The sequence below is a fragment of the Scomber japonicus genome, chromosome 16 (assembly GCF_027409825.1).
Source record: "Scomber japonicus isolate fScoJap1 chromosome 16, fScoJap1.pri, whole genome shotgun sequence".
Classification (NCBI taxonomy): domain Eukaryota; kingdom Metazoa; phylum Chordata; class Actinopteri; order Scombriformes; family Scombridae; genus Scomber; species Scomber japonicus.
Genome location: NC_070593.1, coordinates 6,572,753 through 6,597,579, shown reverse-complemented (window position 1 = coordinate 6,597,579; position 24,827 = coordinate 6,572,753). Strand labels below are relative to the sequence as shown.

At 38.6% G+C, this 24,827-nt stretch overlaps 1 protein-coding gene across 1 annotated transcript; it reads left to right on the top strand.

Annotated features, from left to right (window-relative positions):
* The first annotated feature begins 1,184 nt into the window (after positions 1 to 1,184).
* Positions 1,185 to 24,591, top strand: sfxn5a (sideroflexin 5a). Its single transcript, XM_053335113.1, has 14 exons — positions 1,185 to 1,336; positions 3,205 to 3,273; positions 5,836 to 5,913; positions 6,968 to 6,994; positions 9,446 to 9,500; positions 10,072 to 10,097; positions 10,255 to 10,308; positions 10,969 to 11,025; positions 11,126 to 11,191; positions 12,185 to 12,275; positions 16,212 to 16,327; positions 16,491 to 16,576; positions 22,186 to 22,303; positions 23,725 to 24,591. Exons 1-14 carry the CDS (start codon positions 1,289 to 1,291, stop codon positions 23,800 to 23,802), a joined length of 969 nt encoding a protein of 322 aa, XP_053191088.1. The 5' UTR covers positions 1,185 to 1,288; the 3' UTR covers positions 23,803 to 24,591.
* The last annotated feature ends 236 nt before the right edge of the window (positions 24,592 to 24,827 follow it).

Below are 24,827 nucleotides of genomic sequence, written 5' to 3'. Positions count from 1 at the left end.
ATTATTATTATTATTATTATTATTATTATTATTATTATTATAAGATATAATCATATGTTGTAGAACCTCAACCATTTAATGCATTGTTTAACTTTAACTTTAAAAAGAAAAAAGGTTTACTCTTTCGCTGGTTTTCTTCCAGTTGATATCACTCATAAACTTTCACCACTAACAAAAAAAGCAATATTATATCAAAAGTGATCTATGTGTGTCCACTGCTTTGATGTTTTTTGATGTGTTCACAGAACAGACCAGTCCCAATACTGACAGTGACTGACAAGTGCTGTGATTACACCTGACTGACTTTTTTATTAGTTTAGTGAGGAGGCCCATAAAAATCCAAAGTCCATATTTTGACTTAATTCACACTCCATGAAATTTAAATCATTGTCTTTGTTTAATATCTTTGTACAGATCAAGTTTAAATCTTATAATAGGAAACTAATAATATCACAAGCAGGGCTGAAATACTGAGTTTGTGACTCCCCCATACCCTCAAAAAAAAAACTCCTTGCTTGTATGTGAATTGATCACATGAGACATAGATTTGGTTCTCCATGCCATATGTGAAATGTATTAGACATGATATACTAACTACTGGAATCAGTCTAAATGAACTTCCCTCCATATTTAAGTGTTTGATTTTATATTTCCCTCCACCACCAGAAAACTGTCCCTCTTTACCAGTGCTGCTATTTTATTTTTATTTTTTTGACCTACGGTGTAATAAAGCACAACAGCTCTGCAGTGAATGATGATCATCTGACATTTATGTGAGGAGACTGGAGGGGAGAGATGTTTATTGTACTGTGGTCGTTTTATAGGCTGTAGTTTGGAAACATGATTTAATGTTGAAGCTACAGTGTTCACCTCCTGCAGACTTTACTGTGAATGATTTTAATTGGAAACCACCACTAGGGGGCTATGTTATCCTCTCTAAACTCAAACAGCTTCCTCCAGTGCTCCTACCATAAACATGAAGACTCTTTAATGTCTCTTTTATTAATAGTGACACAACAAACTGATGCACCTTCACCCCCTTTTTTTTGATAAAATGCAAACAATGCATGTCTTCCTGGGAATTGTAGTCAACTCTCCAATGCTTCAAGCCACATCCTGTTTGTCCAAAGCAGCCTGGAACAACTACATTACCCGTGATGCACCGCGGCTACTAAACAGCTGAGTGAGTGTTGACCGCGCAGCTCTGCAGCTGTAGCGTCGTGAATTGTTTGTAAACATTGTTTTATACTCGATAAAAAGTGCAAGACGTGTGTTTTTGTGCAGCAGCATGTCTGAGTATCCGACCTTCCAGTATGGCAAGTCACGTTTCGATCAGGTACTTTTCATTTTAACTCAACTCATGTCTAAAACAGAAACTCCTCTCAGTACATGTGCACAGACAACCGTAGACAAGTTATCTGTGAAGCTGATAAAGTTGTGACAGGTTGGCTGCTGCCGTCTGTTTTAGTTCACACGAAGCTCCAGCTCAGATACTAACACTGAATAAAAGTAAAACTCATTTTTAGTAGAGATGGAGTGGAGTGGAGTTTGTCTCTGAACCTGCATGATAAAAACCTACTGAAGTAATACTAACTGATTAGCAGCTTGTTGTAAAGTATTACAGTAAAAGTACTGCAGTATTATGAGTGATGTGGTATGCAGTATTACTGTAGAAGTAGTTTACACTACTTTATATACAGTTAGCTAGTTTATACTACTTTATATACAGTTAGCTAGTTTATACTACTTTATATACAGTTAGCTAGTTTATACTACTTTATATACAGTTAGCTAGTTTACACTACTTTATATACAGTTAGCTAGTTTATACTACTTTATATACAGTTAGCTAGTTTATACTACTTTATATACAGTTAGCTAGTTTACACTACTTTATATACAGTTAGCTAGTTTATACTACTTTATATGCAGTTAGCTAGTTTAGTCCAGTGGTTCCCAACCTAGGGGTGGGGCCCCTCCAAAGGGCCAGCAGATACATGTGGGGTGGTGAGATGATTAATGGGAGGGGAAGTTTAGAGGGAAACATCACTATTTGGTGGAGCTGTTAACAATTCATTGACATCTGAAATGTGAGCCTGACTACACACTGCTTTATGTAAACCAATGAGAAATATTCAAGTAAACTAAAAGGACATCAAAACTGTACTTATGTGCTTCTTGTCAATGTGTAAATTATTAGACAATTATCAAAACAAATTAAAAACATGGAACAAAGTTAGGAAGGATAGAGTCAATAATGAGTAATAATGAATTTAGTATTAGACCAAAAATAACACATATGAGAACAGTTTCAGCACTTAAACCACAAAAGGTACAATTTATCATCAATATCACATTTAAAATAAGTCACATCAGTGCAGTTTGAGTGACACATATGAAGCTGCTTTTAAGCTTGGAGAGGAGGAAAGACCACTCTCACCAGTGTCAGCTCAAACTGGTCAAACTGGAGAGTGGCACTCATAAATACATCATTAATTCTAGATTTTAAAAAACTATTAGCCCACTCTATGTTTTTACCAACCATCCATATGTTCAGGAAGTCACACAGTGCAGCAGTGAGTCAGATACCAGATTTTCATCCAAATTAGCAGTTAGTGTAATTAAACCCGAGTTGGGGAGGGATGTGTGGTTTTCAAACTGCCATGCTGTGTTGCTGTGTACCCCGAAATTATACCTTATGCTCAGTTATGAATAAATGATCGAGAAGGTATTTCTGGCACAGTCATTATAGAAGTTAATTGCAAATGGTTTGAGTGGATTTGGGCCCCTAAAAGACGCTAGATAGGAAACAGTTTGCAGGATGTATTAATGAGGAGGCTCCACCTGGTGTGTTAAAACAGCTGGCACGCTGTAATATCGCTGTTTACAGGGCGACAGCTGGAACATCTCCGACTCTCGCTCAATGAAACAATCCAGAATTGGATTTGGCTGTTGACATTTTTGCAAAAAAAATGTAATTTATTCAACCATTAAAGTATCGTTTTCTAAAAGTTTCTGAGCACTTTTGTTTTTTAGTAATGATTGAGTAAGCTAATTAAAGCTCTTCAGAACCAGCGGTGCTTCTGATATCTGATCTTTATGCTTCACTAATAAGTTTAGATGAGAAATAAATGTTTGAAATGAAATGTTCTGTCATTTTTGTTCAATGTGGCTTTTATACTAATGTTTCTCTTTCTCTCTCAGAACACATTTTTTGGTCGGTTCAGACACTTCCTGGATGTGATTGACCCCAGCACTCTCTTCGTGACAGAGGTACACAAAACACAGATTCAGCTCAATTAAAATACAGTGAAAATACACCTTGAAAACATATTTAGCCAAGGTGTTGCTTAGTTTTTACATTACGTTCTGCTTTGCTCTTTTTTGAATTAAAAAGTAGAGAAGCAGAATTACAATTTACAGCCAAGAACTAAGAAGAAGAAGAATCAGAGCTATAAGTAGGAGAAAAGGTGAAAAACAGGATTTAACCATGAATTGTAATACACACAATTATTGCAAATCAGCTTTTAAAGAGTTGCAAGCAGAGTGTGAAGTGAGCAATCTGTATCAATGAAAGATACAGAGCTGGTAGAAAATCAACATTAAAACCAGCTCTGTAACTATCAAGTTTGAAAAAATTATAAAGTAACTGTTTTCAGATTTTCATGATCAATCTGGTTGATTTGGAAATGTGTGTACAAAGCTCCACATTCATGTCAGATGAAACACTCTTCACAGTGTGAGAGGCCACGGCTGCATCTGAGTCACACTTTTAAAAGCGCAATATGTAACTTTTCCTTATTAAAATGTCTAAAAACAACTAGACTTGTGTTATATATATGTTGGTGAGTTGTGTACTTCCATTATCCAAAATGTTTCCAACATGTTCAAACCCAGAAAAATCCATGATATTAATCAAGGTAACGGCCTGTTTCATTTTATCGCTTGTCAGTGGTGTCATATAGGCTTTACACGATCAGGATTTTTGGGGCGAGTTTAAACAAACCGATCATCGATCCGATCACGTCTTCTTTGTCCACGCTCTATTTCTTAAACTCGGCATGCTCCTCCTCGTGTTCTCTATCCAGGTACATTTGTGGTGTTGAAACATTTTGCAGATGCTTCCCCACGAGGTTCTTTAGTGTTGCACAGATTGCAAATAGCGTGTGTTTTATCTGTCTGCCCACAACACCCACATGTTTGTTTGTTTGTTTGACAGCTAATGATTCAAGATTCAAAAAACTTTATTGTCCGTGACATCGGACCCATCATAGGGCTCAAAACTAGCTGTCGGATTCAAACAAACATGTCTGTGTGGAACTTCTTCAGAGTAAATGAGACAGATAAAACATAAGCCATCTGTAATCTATGCAACGGGAGCATGACAACAAGTTTCAACATGACGACATTGATCGGATCAGCGAATTAAAGACATTACAGCCGATCTCACAAATTGCATAAAATGCTAAATATCGGCCGATCCGATATAGCCGATCAGATCGGCATAAAGCCTAGTGTCATATCCTCTTTGTGCATGCGTCAGGAATTGTTATCACCAGAAGCTGTCATAAACTGCAGCTTTAAGCAACATTTTTATGGTGCATTTTTTTAAATCTTGGTTGTTGATCTTTATAACAGGATGAAGGAGTTTAGTCATTGGATGTCTGGATCTCAAGTTATCAGAGAAACAAGCGTAGCAATATGTTAGCGGCAGCTCGGCTCACAGCCCCTTTGAACATCCAGCATAACACTTTTTAACATGAACATCACCAGGTCCATTTTGTTTTGTAGAGGAGGAAACCTCTCTGTTCATAATTCAGCAAAAAACATTTAAAAAACCCTGAAGGAATCCTAACCAGGAGAAGCTGATTGCAATGACAACAATAGTGTTTGTCTGACAATGAAAACAACAACTCCCATGATCCCACGCTACTTAAAGACATCATCAAACTCCATCTTTTGTTATTTGTTCTGATTACGAGACCCCCTAGTGGCAGAAAATTACACACCGAGCGGATTTAACAAGGTCTCTTGACGTCAAACTCTCCAGATTAGCAGCACACATTACAAGAAACAACACAGAGCCGAACCATTTAAAACCATTTAAAACTTATTAACATACTTGGGGGTTCCTTATGCCATTTTTTTCTTTCAAAGCTAGGCTGCCGTGTTCCTCCTAACATTTCCCAGGTCTTTGGTGTGTTTTGGTAATTCTGCTCATGGAGTCATCAGTGCTCTGCTGCTCTGGGTAATGAAGCTGTTAGCGGACTCTTTGGTGACAGTAATAGCGGCAGTAGCTCCTGGGATGTGAGGAGGTGTGGACATGTGGGGCAGCTGTGAGGTGTGGAGAGTGTGCACAGCCTCACACACACACACACACACACACACACACACACACACACACACACATATATCTCTTGCACCCTACTGGGCCAGGCATAGCCTCAACTTGCCCCTAATGATGAGAGTGGAACAGGGACGGTCTGGATTTTCCTCATACACACCCACATAAATGCAGATAAAGGAACGAACACACACACACACACACGCACACACAGATGGCAAGCTAATTAGAACAAATCGAGCCACACGACCTTGTATTTTGCTCAGCATTAGACAGTGATCACACCACAGAAAACGCTGCTCATTACCTTTTAGGAAACTAATTTGTCAACCGAAAATCAGCATGAAAGTTTTAGTGAAACACAGTTATCGCACGTCGAGACATATGGCTTACATACAGGAAAAAAATAGCAGTCTTGGCAAACTTCTTTGACTTGATTTTACATTGTATCCACTCCTTTTTATTTTTTTTGCCCCCCTCTCTCAAATCAGAAACGGCTCCAGGAGTGTGTAGAGCTGCTTGACCGTTTCAAGCAAGGAACTCTGCCTCCAGGTGTGACAAATGCTCAGGTAAAGACACAAAAACTTCTTTTAGGAGTCACTTTTGATGAGTGTTGTAAGAAGGCTGGACGCTTTCTGTCTTGCTGTGTTGTTTTTGAAAAAGGACACTGTGCTGCGTTCTGGCTGGACAGAACCAGGTGTGTGTGTGAAGCATTTACAAGTCAAAAAAGCAAGCTACATTATTTTGCATAACTCGTTTAAGATCCTAAAGCAAATCAAAGGTGTGCTGAACCTCCCTGACTTATCCATCTATGCCCCATGTTTTAAGCCAAACCTCATGGATCCTGTCTTTTGGCAGTGGTCAGATAAGGGCCTGCGAATTATCAAGGATCTTTATATTGATATTGGCCGTTTCGCATCTTTTGCTCAACTTCAGGTGACATTTAATCTCCCCCCTGGTCACTTCTTTCGGTACCTGCAAATTAGAAATTTTGTTAGACTATCTCTACCTTTCTTTGACGTAATCCCCAAACAACATGACTTTTATGAACTTATGGCTAAAGTACTGACTGTCAAACATTTAATTTCAATTTGTTGACCTTTGGGAGGCATGGGAAAAAGACATTGGTGTGGTGATTTCAGATGAGTTATTGTATTGTATTGTAATGTGCTCTAATTAACTTTTTTTTTCCTGACCTTCCTTGACCTCTCTGTCTTAGTTATATGAACTTAACCCCTGACGCTCAATTAACCTACGGACATGCATGTGCATTTTTACTGTGAGCTGGCAGTGTGTTTGTTTTTCTCCATTATTTTAGTATGTTATGTTTTGTTGTGTCGCTCTGTCTATTTTGTTCTCCATGTTGTGAAAATGCAAAACTCATAAATAAAATCTATAAAAAAAAGAAAAGCAAGCTACAGGTTTAAAAAATAGCCAAAAAAAGGCTTATATACACATTTAAATGCTCTCTTTTTGACATACTTACTTTAGATGTCCAGTGTACTACCTCTGATTTCCAATATTACAAATATAACACACAGGAAATCAGCTGACTAGACTACTTTCCACTACTGACAAATGAATGTTTTTCTCATTGAAGATATGCTTTATTTATCTTTACAGCTATGGAAGGCTCAGAAAATAAAGCAGGTAAGATTTTTTTTTGTTTCATTGACTCCCTCTGACTGTCTGACTCTCTCAATCAGTAACACATAAAGATAGCAATCGTAAACTATCTTTATCACTTCTGTTTGTTGTCATATGGTGTCAGTGGATTGGCAAACACATCTGACACCATTCTTTGCACTTCAGCTCAACACTTACTTGTTTACACAGCAAATACAGCTGAGGGGACAAAAGTATGTGTTTAAGTTTAAAAAAGAAAAAAAAAAAGGTATCAACGTTAACTGTATTGAAATTACACAAACAGCGAAGCAGGTGAGTGATATAAACTCCCCGTGCCAATTAGCAGCATGTGTCAGCTTGGAAAGGTGGCTGACAGGCGCTGAACTGCAGGTGCACTCGGTTAAAGCGACAGAAAAATAATTTACAGTAATATGTGACGGTTTTTAAAATTGTGAAGATATCTGGTAGAAACAGGGAAAGCAACTTTGACAAATGTGTGCTCGGCTGCTCGCTAACAGACGCTTAAAGGGGACGCTTGCAAGATGGCACCAAATTCGACTTCAAAAATAACCACAGAGTTGGATCTCTGTCACGGTGGACTATAAATACTATACACCTTAGACTTCTGTTTGGCTGGTGCGTATCACTCGTCTCAACAAACCTTGTAGTTATTTTAAATAATCAATTAAGTATTTATTGAATCTCTAGTGAAAAATGAAATCTCTAGTAATGGAGGGAAATTTAGCTCTCTGTGGGTAATGTTATCTCAGATTTTCTTAAATATATCAGCTAATTATTGAAAATGTTTAGGTAACATGATGTAATGAGTAATCTCTCACTCTTTTCCACATTCCCACTTTAAAAAAAACTCAGAATCTCTGTTTTGTTCAGATTGTATCCAACACTAAACTAAAATGCATCTTAGATAGATAGATAGATTTCCTATTTCCTACTTTCCTATAATGCAGCCTTTAAAACCACAATATCTAGTCTCATATCACAATATCTATATAATATACTAATATAATGCCCCAGCCCTGTTATCCCATAACTGTGGTGATCCTCTCATTTTACCCTGTGAGCCACCATGAGGTTTACATTTGTGGTTTTGAATGAAATGACTCCACAATATCTGGATGGGTTGCCTTAAAATGAGTTATGTCCCTCTCATGCTGTAATGTTTTCTCTAGTGCCATCATCAGGTACATGATATGTATTGTTTGACACCAAAATGGTTAATCCAGCTAGTGCAGACACACAACTTTAATGTACTATATCCAGATTCAACACATTATGTTTTCAGTGAGGCTAATAGTAGCTACCAAGTATTACACATGTTAATTGATCTTCAAAGTTGTCGACTATTTTACCAGACTGTGTATATCCTATGACATAAACTCCATGTATGCTGACAATACCCTCATGCGTGTTCCTTCACAAGTTCAAGAGTGGCTGCGTGAGCGTCAGGTAGAAGCAACATGCCTTCCCTTCTTCTCCAAGTAGTAGATCTTATCACCACAGACGCAGAAGGGGAAACAGATTTCTATCTGTCTTATCTCATCATGGAGAGGATACTGCGTTAACAGAAAGCTGTTGTCTTTGGTGCATACGTAACAGAAGAAAAATGACCTAAAACCATTCATGTAGCTAACACCTTTACTTGACTATGAAAGTGCTCTGTTGTCCAAAAAAGAGGTTAAAATGAGTTATATAACCTGTCAGACTTTCATCAGTGCTAATACAGTAGATTGAGAGTTTTGAGACAATCGACTCCATTAATGGTGGGTTTTTTGCTCCTGTCTGTTTAGTGAATATCTGACCTTGTTTTTAGGGGTTTCACCATAGACTGTATAGAAGAAATGGACGTAACATCCATGACGTCACCCATTGGTTTGTGCACTGCTGCTCGGAAGCTAATAGTTTCGAATCTAGGCAGCGCCATCTTGAAAATTCCAGGTGCATGCTGGGAAAAATAAAAACACGGATTCTACTTATATGGCCATGGGCGGAGCGGGGAGGTTGCGAAGGCTGGATCTCGAGGACATTGGGCAATCAACCTGTCAATCACGACATAGCCACACCCTAATGCATACCCTGCTTTATCGTCAAATATAAAATCAGGGAGGCCAAAATTTCACAAATGAACATCATACTGCATTGAAGAAGGCTTTAAACTAGCGATTGAGACCATAAACACATTTTGAAAACGTTTACTGAGGTTAGAAATCAAGCGAGAAGTTGGTGAATTCTCCATTGACTTGTATAGAGACGGTCGCCCCCTGGTGGCCTTTTGATAGAATGCAGTTCTAAGTTACTTCTGCGTTGGCCTCATTTCAGAGGACCGGAGCTCCCCGCCTGGGTTTCACTCAATTCAAGTTGATGTTAATACATTTTTAATAGCACTGAAAACTACTTCACTTTAAACTGAACCAGCCCAGATCACTCTGCACTTTAATCATTACGCTCTTATTACAGGCCATCGTCCACCCTGACACGGGGGAGAAGATCTTCATGCCCTTTCGGATGTCAGGTACAGTGTGTTGGTGTGGACGCATTGGGGGTGGGGGAGGGGGGTGTTCTCAGGGCTTGTCACATGGTCCAACATGGAGGCGTCGTCGTTCACCCTGGGAACTGTCACGGCTCAACGGGGCTCTTCAGGTTGTCTCAGGCCTGGAAAAGGTCACACTCAGCTGGATGCTGATTAAAGGCTCGCTCCCACAGTGACGGAGAGGTTTTTGAGGCGTCAGAAGAAGCAAACATAAGTATTTTGGTCCAGTCTCAAAGCACCTTTTTTTTTTTTTCAAATTCACTTTGAAGTGTCAGGGGGTTAAAGAGAGAGTGAACGAGGGAGGAAAAGACAGCATTAATGTGTAAGGACCAACATACTTCAAACATATTCCTACTGCTCTTTGTAACCTGGACAGAGTAACGCACAAGTTAAGACAAACAGAGCTGATGTGTTTCTGAGAGACTTGTAGAAAGCAGTGAAGAAGAAAATCACTTAACACTGATTTGAATTAATAACAATTAGAAGTTTAACTATTACAACCTAAAAGCGTATGATGGTGGTGGTGATGACATCAACTTTTGTCTCCTAACAGGTTTTATCCCATTTGGCACACCTGTGGTAAGACTTATTTATAGACATTTAAACAATGCAAAGTCACTCATTTAATCAGTCCAAACTCATACCAAAGCTACAAAGATTGTTTGTTGGCATATTGCACAACATAAACTGTACAATGACATAAATATTTCACTTAAACTTTTTTATCTTTTTATAGGTTGTTGGCCTCCTTCTCCCAAATCAAACCTTGATGTCAACTGTCTTCTGGCAGGTACATACCAGCTTTTTGACCAGTAATACTATCAAATGATCAATTTCATGTAATTTATTTCTTTTTAAGGACAACACACATTAATCAATACTTATGTGAATGTACTAGCGTTAGCCAGACTGATAATTTTTTAACAGCAATCCTTTGGTAAGATGTTTTGAAATCAAAATATAAGATAGAAAGATGCCAAAATGACAAATATGGCAATAAAAATGCAATAAAAAGCAATTTCCATCCACCTGATAATGATATTCAACACCTTAATTGTAATACATGCTGTATATGGATATGAGAAATTAAGTTTTCATTAAAAAGATGCTACTGGTGAGAGACTAAGACAGTTATTTTATGAATCGTGGTCAAATTTCTGTCATTGAAATGTGAAACTAAACTCTACTTAAAGCTTATTCACTAACTTTTCTGGAGCTTTCAACTGTTTAATCTAATAAAGAAGGCAGTGCATTAAAAGTTAGAAAGTGAGAATTAACAGATGTGTCAAATATGAATCTTAATGGTCTCATTTGTGGATCAGAAACAAATAACAGTCAAATAAAATCCTAAATATGCCACCTGCCATCACAAACTGATAAACCTCTTTACAGACATATCAGCACATTTACTAACGAGTCCCTCTACTTTCCCCTCTCTCTCCTCTTTTAGTGGTTAAACCAGAGTCACAACGCTTGTGTTAACTTCAGCAACCGCAATGCCTCCAAGGTACTGAAACTGCAATAAAATGACCCAATCCAATTCAAACAAATGCATATGAGCTGCTTTTGTATTGTAATTGACACTTATTCTTTTTTTGGCATTTTAGCCAGCTCCAGTGTCCAAATTCGTCCAGGGATACCTCGGAGCGGTGACCAGCGCAGTCTCAATTGCGGTGAGTTCCCATAATGCCGACTGAACTGCTTCCTCTTCTCTCTGACTGACTAGGCCGTGAGATTGAAAAGATTTGATGTTATCAACGTGTAACAGTAACTGAGCCACTTATTGATCTGTTATGTCTTTAAAACTGGGCACTTAACAACCTATCACTCTGGTAGTGGAGTTTGGTCTACTGCAATTAGAGCTGGAGGTTTCTCCCCACAACCTGCAATCAAGCTGTAGCATTTTGCAGCCTCACTCCTAGTCACCCTGTTAATCCAATAAAAATGTTATTGATCTGGGCTTCAGTGGCAATTGTGGAGGTTTCAATATTGCTTGAGAAATCCATTTCTAGGTGAAACACCAATTATTTTTAATTGATTTGACAAGAACTTCTGTCAAATATAAAGAAGTAGAATCCAAGCATGAACCTTTTTAATATCATTTGTTAAATTACCTGCATCAGTTCATCCTTTTTTTTTTCTTTCTGAAATTTATGTCATCAAAGACTCAAATGTCAAGAGGTATAATACAAGTTCGCACACCTGCCTGACACACAGCCTTAGTGTGGACACGGGGCTCAAACCGAGCCAATTACTGGTCCCGCTGGGCGCTCATCCGGCTGCTGCCCTCAGGCTTGACAACGACAACAAGCACAGAAAAAAAATCGCGGGGTGTCTGGAGGGCGGAACGACAGGCCAGGAGGGGGGCACGAGCTCTCCAATTAAACGACCCGCTCTGGTGACGAACCCCTGCCGGGCTGAGGAAAGCCGGCGGCTGGAGTGGAGTGGTGGCGTGTTATCGGAGAGCACATTTTGACTTTGGCTCTCAAGTGTATTAAAATATAGCAAAGTCACATTATTTAATTGGTTATGCACATAGCTGTAAAAAAAAAAAAAGTCACTCTCCTGCTAATCAAACCATTTATGACATTTGAAGTTTAAAAGGATTTCAGATCAGACTCAATGACAGATTTGTTTGTACTATTTGTGTCTGGTTTTCCCCTCAGGTCGGGCTCAATGTGTTAATCCAGAAAGCCAGCAGCTTCAGCCCAACCACCAGGCTTTTGGTGCAGAGGTTCATCCCCTTCCCAGCAGTGGGTATGTTTAAAAAGCTCTGAGAAACACTACATGGCTCTGTTTTTGAGGTTGTTATCCACCTGCAAAGAAATTATATACCGAAGCTCAAACTGCATTAGCTAAAGTAAGAATGCTTATAATTAACAAATAAACTATTGGAGGTTGGTGTTTAATGCATTATTTAAAATTAAAGGTTCATTCACCATCTTTCAGCCAACTTTAGATTGAGTCTAAATGATTTGGTGAGCTCGTTTCTAGATTCAGGAGTGAAATTTCACGCTCATTTTAATTAACCTTTCACTTACAATTAGCTTATTAATAGGACATGATAGTGTTAAGCAAGCTTTATTAATATTGCATCAATTAAACTATCAATCAAATGATCAAACTATGTGAGACTTTGATCAGTAATATGAACTAAAGTGTTGGTTGGACAAGTGACCTGCTGGTGGCGCTAGATGAAATTCATTCATCAACAAAATGATGATTAGGTTAAATCTCTGGAGACGCTCGATGTTTGTCCTAAATATCACAGTTTCATTATACTTCACAAACATTAGCAAGTAGAGTTAAATAAATAAATGCTTGTTCTCTCTTCATGATTTACAAAATGTAAGAATATAAAACAAAGAACAAAGAAACTGAGCATTAATCTCCAGATACAGCTCAGCCTCGTCTGTTCGTGCTGATAAATGTTGTGTCTTTCTTTTTTACATCCGCTCTGTGATCGTTGTAAATCGCTGTACGAGAGCCAAAAAGCAGCCTGGCGACTCTCTTCATTCTGCTCCCTCCTCTCAGTCCGCTTGCCTCTCTGCAGGGTGAGAGATGTGTTATGAGCTCGCTTTGTTAGACGTGTGTGTCGCCACAAAGCCCGTTTTCATGCCACTCTCCCGCAAACACACAGTCACACCCAGGGGTATAGACCCATGTCCCAGAATGCCCCGGGCTGCTGGCTCATAATTAAATTGTTTGCCTTCTCCCCCCCCCCGCCCCTTTCCTTACCATGGCGGTTCTTCTAATTAAATCAACAGGTTTCTACAGCGCAGCCTTTGCCTGGTAATTGGCTGCTCGTTAGAACTCTACTGCCGCAAACAAATTGGGTAATTACCCCTAAAGTGGCGTCTATGTCAAGGCCTCATTTACCTGATTTCTGTTTGTTCATTGTTGTTGCTGTTGTTGTTTTGGTAAGCTCATATAAAAGGTAATTAAAATGGCTAATTGAAGCGAGCAAAAAAGCAAAGTGCTGTTTGAATTTTCACCCGCTTGATTTTGTTTGCTTACTTAAGGCTAGATTTATTTGTAATAACCTAATCAAGCAGCGGCCTGTCATTCAATTAGATTATGAAGACTTTAACTGGAGGGAGAGAGCCACGCCGCCAGAAATTTGTGTGGATAATTAATTTGTTGTCTTTTGAAAATATTCATCATTATTCGTGATATTTAGGAATTAATTACGCAAAAAAGTTCTTGTATGCATTTCCGTGATTGTACCACTAGTTATTAGATGACAATTAGAATGCATATAAATGTAATTATTTCCAATAATTACAAATTATGGCCACATATTTTAGCGTTTAGCTGTGCAGACATTAAAATCATCTATTTATAATTACTTTGATGCCTTTATTAATTTCATTTTAAACAGTTTTTTTTTTTTTTTAAATTTGATCTGTTTGCTGTAGTTTTTGTTATTCCTTGCCAAAATTCTGCTATCTGTCCCTCTATTAATTGGTCTGGAGGAAAAAAATCCCTTGTAGGTAAAAAGAGCTATTTACTCAGTCAATTGAATTCCCCTCACAAAGCGACCTGCCAGCCCTGCAGCCCTTAATAAAGATAACTCTGTATGCTGTTGTCTTAAATTAAAAAGGCTTGCGGCGCCACCACTAAACTCTCTAAAATGAGTTTTTTCTTATTCCTATTAGAGTCAAGGAGAAAGGTCTATCTATATTAACATACATTTGTGTTCATTTTGGCTTTCGTGAATAAATCACGGGGTAACAACACTGCTGCCGGTCGACCTATCAGTCACCTTGTCTGCTGCTGATTTGAGTGTCGCCCGTGTCGGCGGCGTGGCGTTCAATTTTGTGGATTATGACACAAATGACACAGCGATGATGTGCTGCGTTCAGGTATCAGTGAGTAAAGCAAACATCTGTCAGAAGGACATTCAGTGGCCGTCAAATCTGTGTAAATGCTTTAAATCACTTTATATTTGCAGCGGTAAGACGATTAATCGATTACAAACTATTAAATTACTATCACCAATTATTTTAATGATCTATTTATCATTGTGAGAAAATAATGTGAATATTTTCTGGTTTCTATGACAGTAAACTGAAGATATTTGAGGACGGCTTTGGGAAACAATGATCAACATTTTTCAGCATTTTCTGACATTTTATGGCACAAACAATGAATTTGATTGATGGAGAAAATGATTGACAGATTAATCAATACTGAAAATAATCATTATTTCACTTTTCATCATTTCATCATGTTTGTATTGAACAATCAGAAGAACAACTTATAAACAGACACAGCAAAAAAGGAGATATACAAAGAATAATAATAACTGAGTCAATGAAATGTTCAAAAGATGAGGAGGAGGAGAGGAAAAACAGAAAAACAAACACCCTCCCTCCCCAAATACAGTAACACACACACACACACACACACACACACTCACCGGGGAGGTACGCTGTTGGTTGCCAGCATTCAGCACACATTCACACATCCATGCACACACAAAGGTACACACGTACACAGAGAGGAAACGAGCAGCTTCAACAAAAAACCTGAGCTGCATCAAAAAAAGAAGGAATCAACTTTTCATTATTATTATTATAATTATAGTGTCTTTATAGGAGGATGTGAACAAAGGTGATTTTTCAGCAATTTTTTTTCCTCGTGATCCAAAATATATTTGGAACAGAGCTGAGAGTTTGCAGGTAGCAGCTCTATGAGTCTGTATGAGCTAATGTCAGTAAGCTATGATGTGATGATGGAAACATGCTGACATTTACTAATCAGCACTAAACTCATTTGTTTTATGGTTATTTGGTCGTAAACTAAAGTAAAGGGCAAAGTTCAATTCTGAGCTGATTACTGTGGTAGATAAAAAGTTAAGGCATCAATAAAAATATTACAAAAGTCAACCTCATGGTTTAGTTTAGTTTAGTTTATTTGGATCCCCATTAGCTGTTACCCAGGCAACAGCTACTCTTCCTGGGGTCCATGTTAAAATAAATACAACCAATTACAATTACAATATAACATAAATGCATACCTAAATAGAGTGACCACCCCCCCCCCCCCCTCCCCACCAATGATACATATTAAATAGTAGCGCTATAGAGGAAGAGTTAAGGCTTCACTAGGATTCATCCTCTGGGAGTCATGAACCATCTCGGCTCAGGATTGGACTGGAAACCATTCAGTAGTTGTTACAGACTATTCATGGAGCAATGCAAGCTAGTGTGGCTAAAAATATTTGATCCCATCATAGCAGGTTTGTTCGTGATCACAAGAGAACAGCTTGTCGTGTTATTTTTGGGATCTCGGCATAACAAATAATTGTTCTGTAAGCTGTCGAGCCCATTTCCTCTTGGCTAAAGAATAATTATTTCATCAGATCAAAATATTGCCAGAACGTTTTGTCTTGATTTCTGAATAATTACTTCACAATTACCGCAAATGCAAAAAAAAAAAAATGTGACGGCGAGATCATGAAATAGCGTAATTACTTTGTGAAAAGTAATTAACTGCATATTCCACATCCTTACTATCCATACCTGCCCCAGCACCCTTGAGCAAGGCACTAAACCCCCTCTCTGATCTCGCACCCCGGCCAGAGGGTGAAAACAACTTGCCCATTTGTGAGATAATAAAATATGTTGAATTCCTAGAGGTGAGACACTTCACTTTCAGCTTTATATACATATTCTCACCTCTCCGCAGCGAGTGCAAATGTCTGCAACGTGGTGCTCATGAGACACTCGGAGCTGTCGGAGGGCATCAGCGTGCTCGACGACAACGGGAACGTGGTGGGAACGTCCAAAGTGGCTGCCAGGCATGTATGTCGCTGGTGTAAATTCATCATGTGCTGTTTAGTTGTTAATCAGTGAAAATGCAACTTAGCTTTAATTGTAAATAATGAGTTCAATATGAAGAAGATTGAAATGAGTCAGAAAACAGAAATCTTTTGAAAATGTAATTATTTTGATTTTTTGATGACAGGCACTTCTGGAGACGGCACTGACCAGAGTAGTCATGCCCATGCCGATCCTGGTGCTGCCTCCCATCATCATGGCTGCACTGGAAAAGTAAGAAATACTCCTTAAAAATCACAAACTGAATGAGCTTATTTAGTTTTTACATACTGATAATTTAGCTAGAGCGATATATTGACTATTATTAGCTTATCAATCAGCTGAAAATCCAGAATAGAAATGTTATAAAATATGTTTGAAGTCATTTAGAAACAGTCAGAGTATCGACAAGATTATTTTGCAACTCTAAATCACACATCAAAAAACTTCACTGTCAATTATCACTGATAATCAGAGAAAGATAGAGAGAGATATATAAAAAGAGATATAGAGATATATAAAATCCAGTATAGGGCAGGCTATAAACAATGAGCAAAATCTGACACTAACACTTTTGACAAGCTCTTTGGAGGCGATAAAGCTTTAGAGATGGAAGGCAACCTCAGTTTAACCTCAGAAATACTCTTATTTAGTTTTTACATAGAAACAGTATTAGAGTCAGACTGATAATTTAGCTGGACCGATATATAGTGACTATTATTATCTTATCAATCAGCTGAAAATCCAGAGTAGAAATGCTATAATATATGTTTTGAAGTCATTTAGAAACAAGATTATTTTCTAACTTTAAATCACACATCAAAAAACTTAACTGTCAGCCAATATACAATTATCACTGATCAGAAATAGATAGACAGAGATATATAAAATCCAGTATCCTGACACTAACACTCTTGACGAGCTCTTTGGAGGTGATGAAGCTTTAGTGATGGAAGGCAACCTCAGTTTAACCTCAGTGAAATAACCTTTACTACTATTTCCTGACTGTTCAGCCTAGATTTTAAAGCTGTTTTTAACATAGGTTGGTTTTCCTTGATTTGATATCACTGCTGTAGATTTCTGTTGTGTAGCAAGAAAAATAGAGACATCCAGTAAAGATTGTGGTTAATAAACAACAGCAGAAGTAGCAGAGAGATGGAGCTACTTTTGCTTTAATCCACAGCTGCTCCACCGCTTAGAAAGACAGCGCAGGATGTCTAGTTTCCCTCCTGAAATGTTAAGCCATCTACTTTTCAGTGGGAGATTTCTGCTGATAGAGTTTGAGTTTCTGTAGGTGGCGCCCTTTTCGTTCATCCATTCAGCTCTCAGTGTTTTTGTTACTCTTTCAGTCTGTTAACAGGAAAGAGAGACTTGAGTTGTTTCAAAGATTTCATCAACTCAGCATAATTCGAGTCATTGCTTGCATCGGTACTCAAAAGTGACAATGTGATTTAGAAGAATAAAAAAATGAATTATTGCTTTCATGGCAGCAATAAAAGTCATATAAAACAACTTAGAGTAATTAAAAAAAAATGAAAATGACTTCTAATTAATACATGAATAATAAAACTTACAGTATTTAAGAAGCTCCGTTTCCTTCATCATTGCCATTGCTATTGTTTAATAAGCCCACAGAGTCAGTGAACCTTTCCCAGCGCTATGATTCAGCGTTGTGTGATATGACTGTAATGATGCCTTAATGATGTAACATGTTTATATGGACGTCTTGTGATCGATGGCCTGGCAGTGCCTTGCGGTGTGTCAAGGAATGCAGCCATCTTTGTAAATCCTTGACAGCACTTGTCCCGACCGCTCCGAGCAGGCGGGCTCAGGCAGCGCAGGCCGGCTGCCCAGGTGTGTTTGGGATTCCTGGCAGCTGAATGACTGAACGGGAGCGGGGGAGCGGGGAGCGGGGGGAGGGAGGAGGAGAAAGAAGCAGTGTGTGTGTGTGTGTGTGTGTGTGTGTGTGTGTGTTAGAGAGAGGGAGAGAGAGAAGAGGGTTGTAAGTTTGTGGCTGCAGGTGAGTAGTCCTCAGCTATCCTCGATGTCAGCTCGCCTTCACTGGCTCTCAATGGAGCGAGAACAAGGGGACAGAGATGGGTGCCTGGTCGGCCCCTCAATGATGGATTACACTGCTGAGAGCTGATTTAAGGCAGTGACAGCAGGTTTCTAACCTTCATGCGCTTTGGTTGGAAGTGAGAGGTTATAAACTCATAATTGTATTCAAGAGATCTATTTATTTATTTATTTATTTATTGTGTGTGTGAGTGTCTACCTGCACTGAAGATCTCAATAAACAGCTTTATAAAAGAGGGCTAGGGGTCAATATGGAAAGAATCTTGTATCACAGTGTTTATTTTATGTTATATAGCTATTAGAATATATATCATGATATAGAAAATTGAGAAAAATTAAGAAAGGTCTGGTTTTTTTTTGGTTTTTTTTGTCAAATCCAGTAAATTCAACACCAGAAAAATTACAATTAAGTCCTTAATCAGACCCCAGAAACATGTATAATACTGTAAATTCAGAAAAGTGTGAGATCCTATTTATCTCTTAGTAGAAGTACAAGCTGTTGCTCCCAAACTCCACCTATCAAATTCTTCTGTGTGCATTAAGGATTTTAATCTTTGGAGGTAGAGCTGTGATCACGTACAGCCTGATGGGTATACCTGTCTGTGTGTGTGTGTGTGTGTGTGTGAGTGTGAGAAAAAAGCCTAACTAATAGCACTGTGGATGAGTAAGGGGACAAAAGCGTGATCAACCATGAGCTCAGTTTAGATTGTAGTTGCTATTTCTTCTTCTTTTGGTTTAATAATGTATCAGAAAACCCCCAAAACACTCCAAATTTAACTGTGAACAAACAAATACTTAAACTCTATGAATCAAAGCTTAACAAATAATAAATGTGTCGAATGGTTTATCTTCCTCATAACACATTTTTAAAGATATCTTTTAAATCCTGCATTGTTTAAATCCGTGTTTTCTTCGTCGTCTCCTTTGCTGGCACATTACGTCAGTCTGTGGTTTACTTCCTGTAAATTGGTGGTAGACATTCAGCAGGAACATGTATCGTGTTGCTCTCTTGCAAATGCATAACAAAACTGTAGCTCACTCAACAACATCGCTCTGTACTCTTATTAACCATAAACTCTGCAGGGGGGAACTTTAATGTTGCATCAGTAAATAAGGAGAGACGCTCCGAACTCGCTCTTCAAACACTGAAAAGAACTCGTCTCTATAACAACCACAACATTTAAATAACGTCTTTTTCTCTCAGATAAGATTTTCCTTTATTAGTCCCACAATGGAAAATCGTTATATTAACCTTTGTGTCATTTTCCCGGGTCAAATTGACCCTGTCTGTTTTGACTGTTCCTTCTTTCCTTCCCTCCTCCCTTCCTTCCTCCCTCCTTCTTTCCTTCCTTCATCCACCTTTCTTCCTACCTCCCTCCTTCCTTCCTTCCTTCTTTCGTTCCTTCCTCCCTTCCTCTTTTCCTTTCTCTCTCTCTCTCTCCCTCCCTCCTACCTCCCTTCCTTTCTTCTTTCCTCTCCTCCCTTCCTTCCTTTCCTCCCTTTCTTCCTCCCTCCTTTCCTTCCTTATATCCTTTCCTCCCTCCCTTCCTTCCTCCCTCCTTTCCTTCCGTCTTTCCTTCTCTCCCTTCCATCCTTCCTTCCTCCCTTCCTTTTCACCTCCTGATTTTTGCACTTCACATTTGAATCACCTTCTTCAGGAGCTGTTGGTATAGAAATGATTTTCCTGGTCGATAGTTTAACTGTTCTCATCCACATAACATACGAGTCATCATATTCAATAGAGATATTCGATAGATTTCCACCTTTTGTTGTTATCAGAGACTCACACAAGCTTTTATGACCACTATTGCTCTTTAAACTTGAAAAATGAAGTGTTTTCTTTTGGCATATTATTGTATTTGTCTTCAGCTCAACACAAGTCAGCAGTTATAGTCTATCAGTTGATTTATTCATGATGACAATTCGGCTCAGTCACGGCATCAGAGGTTCATGTGTGTCAATACAGGTGCACCAAATTGTGTTATTACTTTTGTATAATATCAAACTTACATGTGCTTAAACCTCACCGCTCACACATCACATACCTCACAACTTTCTCCCATTGACTTTTCTCTTTGTAATGCAGTTCCCGCTAAGATGTGTATCTGCACATTTTTATTGTGTGTGTGTGTGTGTGTGTGTGTGTGTGTGTGTGTGTGTGTGTGTGTGTGTGTGTGTAGCCTAATTAAACCATGGCAGCCATATGTGTTAATGAGCTCCCTCATTAGGCAGTAGCTCTCCTCGTTAGGGGGAGAGGCGTCGCTGGTGGAGGAGCGGCTCTTTCTCAAGCTCCTGCTGAGTTCGCTGTCCCACACACTGAAGAGGGGATTATCCTACAGAGGGCAGCGAGGAGGGAGGAGACCAGAATATATATTTCTAGATATAGATCTGTAAAACCTCCTTTAAAATGTCTCTCTCGTCAGATTTATACGGACCAAAGGGTTAAGTCAACGCATAGAACAAATCATGTAAAATTAAGTAGAAAAGCAAAACTTTATGATCTTTCTTTCTAGGTAATTTGGCAAAAAAACCTCTAAACTGGGATTTTAAGGACTTTCATAGTTTAAAATGGTTATTAAATAATTTCCTGCTGATTCAATTGTTGCTTATTGAGTGAAAGTCTTTAAAGAGAGCTCACTTGCTTTGAGATAGGTTTGTACTAAAGTCTAAAGGTACATTTCATTGGAAGTTGTCTTTGCCATTATATATATTTATTTATTTTGCAACCTTCTCAAATTCTTTTCTAAAAACAAACCTTGAGCTGTACAGACCCACATCTGAGGAATGTACCATTTCCGAGACACCACGGGGCACCGTATGACTTTTTCTCACATTACCGGTTAATAATGTGGAGGAACATTCCTATCGTATGTCTGACGTCATGTCCTGTTGCTGTGACATTTATTTCTGCAAAATCACCTCGAGCTAGAGAAATACTGACTTTGAGGTGTCAATGACAATTTACTGACTGACTGGTGGTGTAGAGGCCAAGCAAATCCAGATATAACACAGATGTGAGGATATATGTTATTTGATATGTATTTTTTAATTATAGGCCAGATTTAATGTATATTTGATCCCTTTTTTTTTTGATGTTTTTGAATTTATTTATTTTTTGTCCTGTTTTTTAAAAATTCATAGTTATGTATAATTATTAAATCCCCAGTGAAATTTACTGTGAACTGATGTCATTTAATATAATAAAGTTTATAATTGAACTATACTTTATCATCTTTATCATCTTTGTCACAGAAAAAGGAAAATAAAGGTGTTTATGTAAATATTCTGTATATATATAACATTATCAGCTGCAATGTAGATATCAGATTTTTTTTAACTCACCTGTATTGAAAAATCTGTAGGGCTCTTCTGGTGTGTTTGATTTTTCTGGACACACTTTGCTCAGATGCAACATGTTCTGCCAGTGGCCACACCTGACTTCTAAAACTATTTTTGGCAAATTGAGCGTATTACCAGGGTTCACTTGTATTAATAGCATCTTAACACTGGAAAAAGCCCCTGAAAGCTTTTGTTTTTTAAGCTGTATGTCTGCCTTGATTAATGGTCTTGAAAATTAGTGAGTCGTTGCCTATATGTGCAGCTGACCGTAAATTGAACTTTTCCCGAGATCCTATACTGTTCCTTTATTATGTCTAATTTTAATGTTGTGGATGATAAATCTCTTCTCCAGTGCCACCACCAGTCACCTACACATTCAATTTAGTATAAATAATGGCTGTATTTCTTTCTCCTCCTCGTCCCACCAGACTTCCTCTCCTGCAGAGACGGCGGAGGCTCGTCCTGCCTGTCCACAGCCTGGTGTGCCTCGCTGCCTTCGGTCTGGCGCTGCCTCTCGCCATCAGCCTCTTTCCACAGATGTCAGAGGTAATTCTTCTTAAAATGTTTCTCCTTCGAGTTGACGATGAAAGAAAGTTCATTATAGCCACGCTGTATATTATAGTAACGCTCTTTTCCTGCTTTTTGTGCAGCTATAATCTATTTCCTGATTCATTACAAACAGCTGTTGCTTTTTTTAGTCACTAAATAAGCAAATGCAAAAGCTTTCATGAGCTTGGTATAGGTTGAACTTTAAGGTGCAGATTAAATGAGTGTTGTGTTGTATCAGTTGGATTGAGGAGCAGCAATAATGACAATGATATTACATCTTAGAACAAATTGGAATAAATTAATTGTGACACCCACTGTGATGGTGATAATTACAATGGTGACACTCAGAGGAGAATCAGTCTTAAAATAATGATTTAAGTTGTTAAAGAGCTACTTCTGTGAATTGTTTGTTGTTGCTTCTTCGGCTCCTGAAGCTATTGAATATCTGCTTTGCTCTCAGGCCTGCCATGACTCAGTTCCAGTGACTGATGCTGATGACCGACTGCTCCTGACCTCTTTAACGTTACCCATTGAGCTTCACAGAGCCGCCCTCTTAATGAGCCGTTTCCCTCTGAGACTTAACCTGCCCTGTTAGGAGCTTGCCCAGAGCCTCTATTGCCTTCATTCATTGCTGCTATCCAAGCTAGCACGCTGAGATCTAACTTTAGCCTTCTCGCCTCGGTATTTGTAGTTCTACTCATTAAGTGGCTGTGGCATGATTTTGTTTTTCACTCCATCTCTCTCTCTCTCTCTCTTTGTCTCCTTTCTGCCAAGTGACTTTCTGACACAAGCCAACCAGTTCTGGCTTTAAAATGTTTAGGATTTAATTACCACTGGAAATAGCTCAGACAGCCATATGGCGAAAAACTTCAGACATATGTGCCGCCAACAGTCCTGTGAAAAGCTGCCACCCGTTCCATGGAGGGGCCTGTTTTTCTCTCACAACTCCCTTTTGCACTTTTGCAAGGATAGCAGATGAAAAAAAAAAAAAAACTCCCCAAAAAGCAACATGAATGCCCCGCTCCCCTGGACCCCCCGTCTTCTCAATTTGTCCCACTTCCCCATTTCACACCTACCAAGATGTCTGATTAGGATTCTGCCTCCAACTCCGACAGCCATCTGTCTCTGGTTCAAATATTAGGAGATGCAAACCTCAAATTAGACTTTAATCTGCCAAATTGGCTCTTTTTACACATTAGCGGTAAATACAGAACGTTTACAGCCTTTAAGAATTATTTAGTTACAAATGAAACAGCTTTAAATCTTTAAGTGTCGGTTAATGTAATTAATTATGTATGCATGTGTAGGCTTTGGCATGCACGTACTGTATGTATGGAAATGTGCTATATCTGTCAGCCGGTGCCAATATTTCCATTTGCTATTATTGACCTTTTTGTTCTGCTTTGATTTTCCCACAGATCGGCGTGAATCAGCTAGAGCCGGAGATCGCCATGGCAACAGATTGTAAGATTCTGACATACAATAAAGGGCTTTAAATGATCTCTACTGCCCCGACACATGAAGATATGACCTGCTGGCTCATCGTGGTTCAAGCCCTGTGAAGCTGCCAGAGAAAATGGATTATGGTAAATGTAGTGGTAGTAGATATACACGTTGAATGGATCTGAAGGTATTCGTCATTAGCTCTGATCATGTGGTACGGCATCATCACCGTGGGAGAAAATATGACAATTACCTTTTTTTAGAGTTTGATTCATTGATGTTAAACTGGTTAGATTATGTTCAATCTGTCACCCAGTTGGCTGCAGAATCTTTTATTTTTGGTCCACGTGGTGAAAACAGGACTTTCAATTATTCCTCTAAATTAATCTTTGAAGTATGTGAACAAAATAATTTTCTATGACTTTGACTGTGGTGAGGTGTTCTCTCTCAATTTGGTCTGTCCAGGTCAAACACATTTCAAACTGAGACTAATTATCCTCGGGTCTATTCAAATTGCATTTGTCCCTCTCAGATCAAGCCCTTTTCTCTTTTTTTAGCTAAATGAATTAATGTACTATGAGTTTACGTAGGATTTCTGGGGATATATTTCAAATAAGGACCAACATTTGAGACCAATGAAGACCTAAACTGTGTTTTTAGGTCTAAGTGATTGTAGTTGTTGTCTAAACCCCGTGTATAAATACTGTGAATGAAATTGGGATAAATTACTTAAATATATTTTAATGAATGTTGATAATTTAAAGGAGCAGTGTGTAGGATTTAGAGACATCTAGTGGTGAGATTGCAGATTGCAGATTGCGACCAACTGAATACCCCTCCCCCCCTCCTCTTCCAAGCATGTAGGAGAATCTACGGCAGCAGCGAAACTTGTGAACAAATGCGTACGGCCCCTCTCTAGAGTTGGTGTTTGTTTTGTCCATTCAGGGCTACCGTAGAAACATGGCGGTGCAACATGATGAGCTCTGTGGAAGAGGATCTGCTCCCTCAGTAGATATAAAGGGCTCATTTTTCTTATTTTCAGGTGATTATACAATAATTAAAACATATTAATGAATAT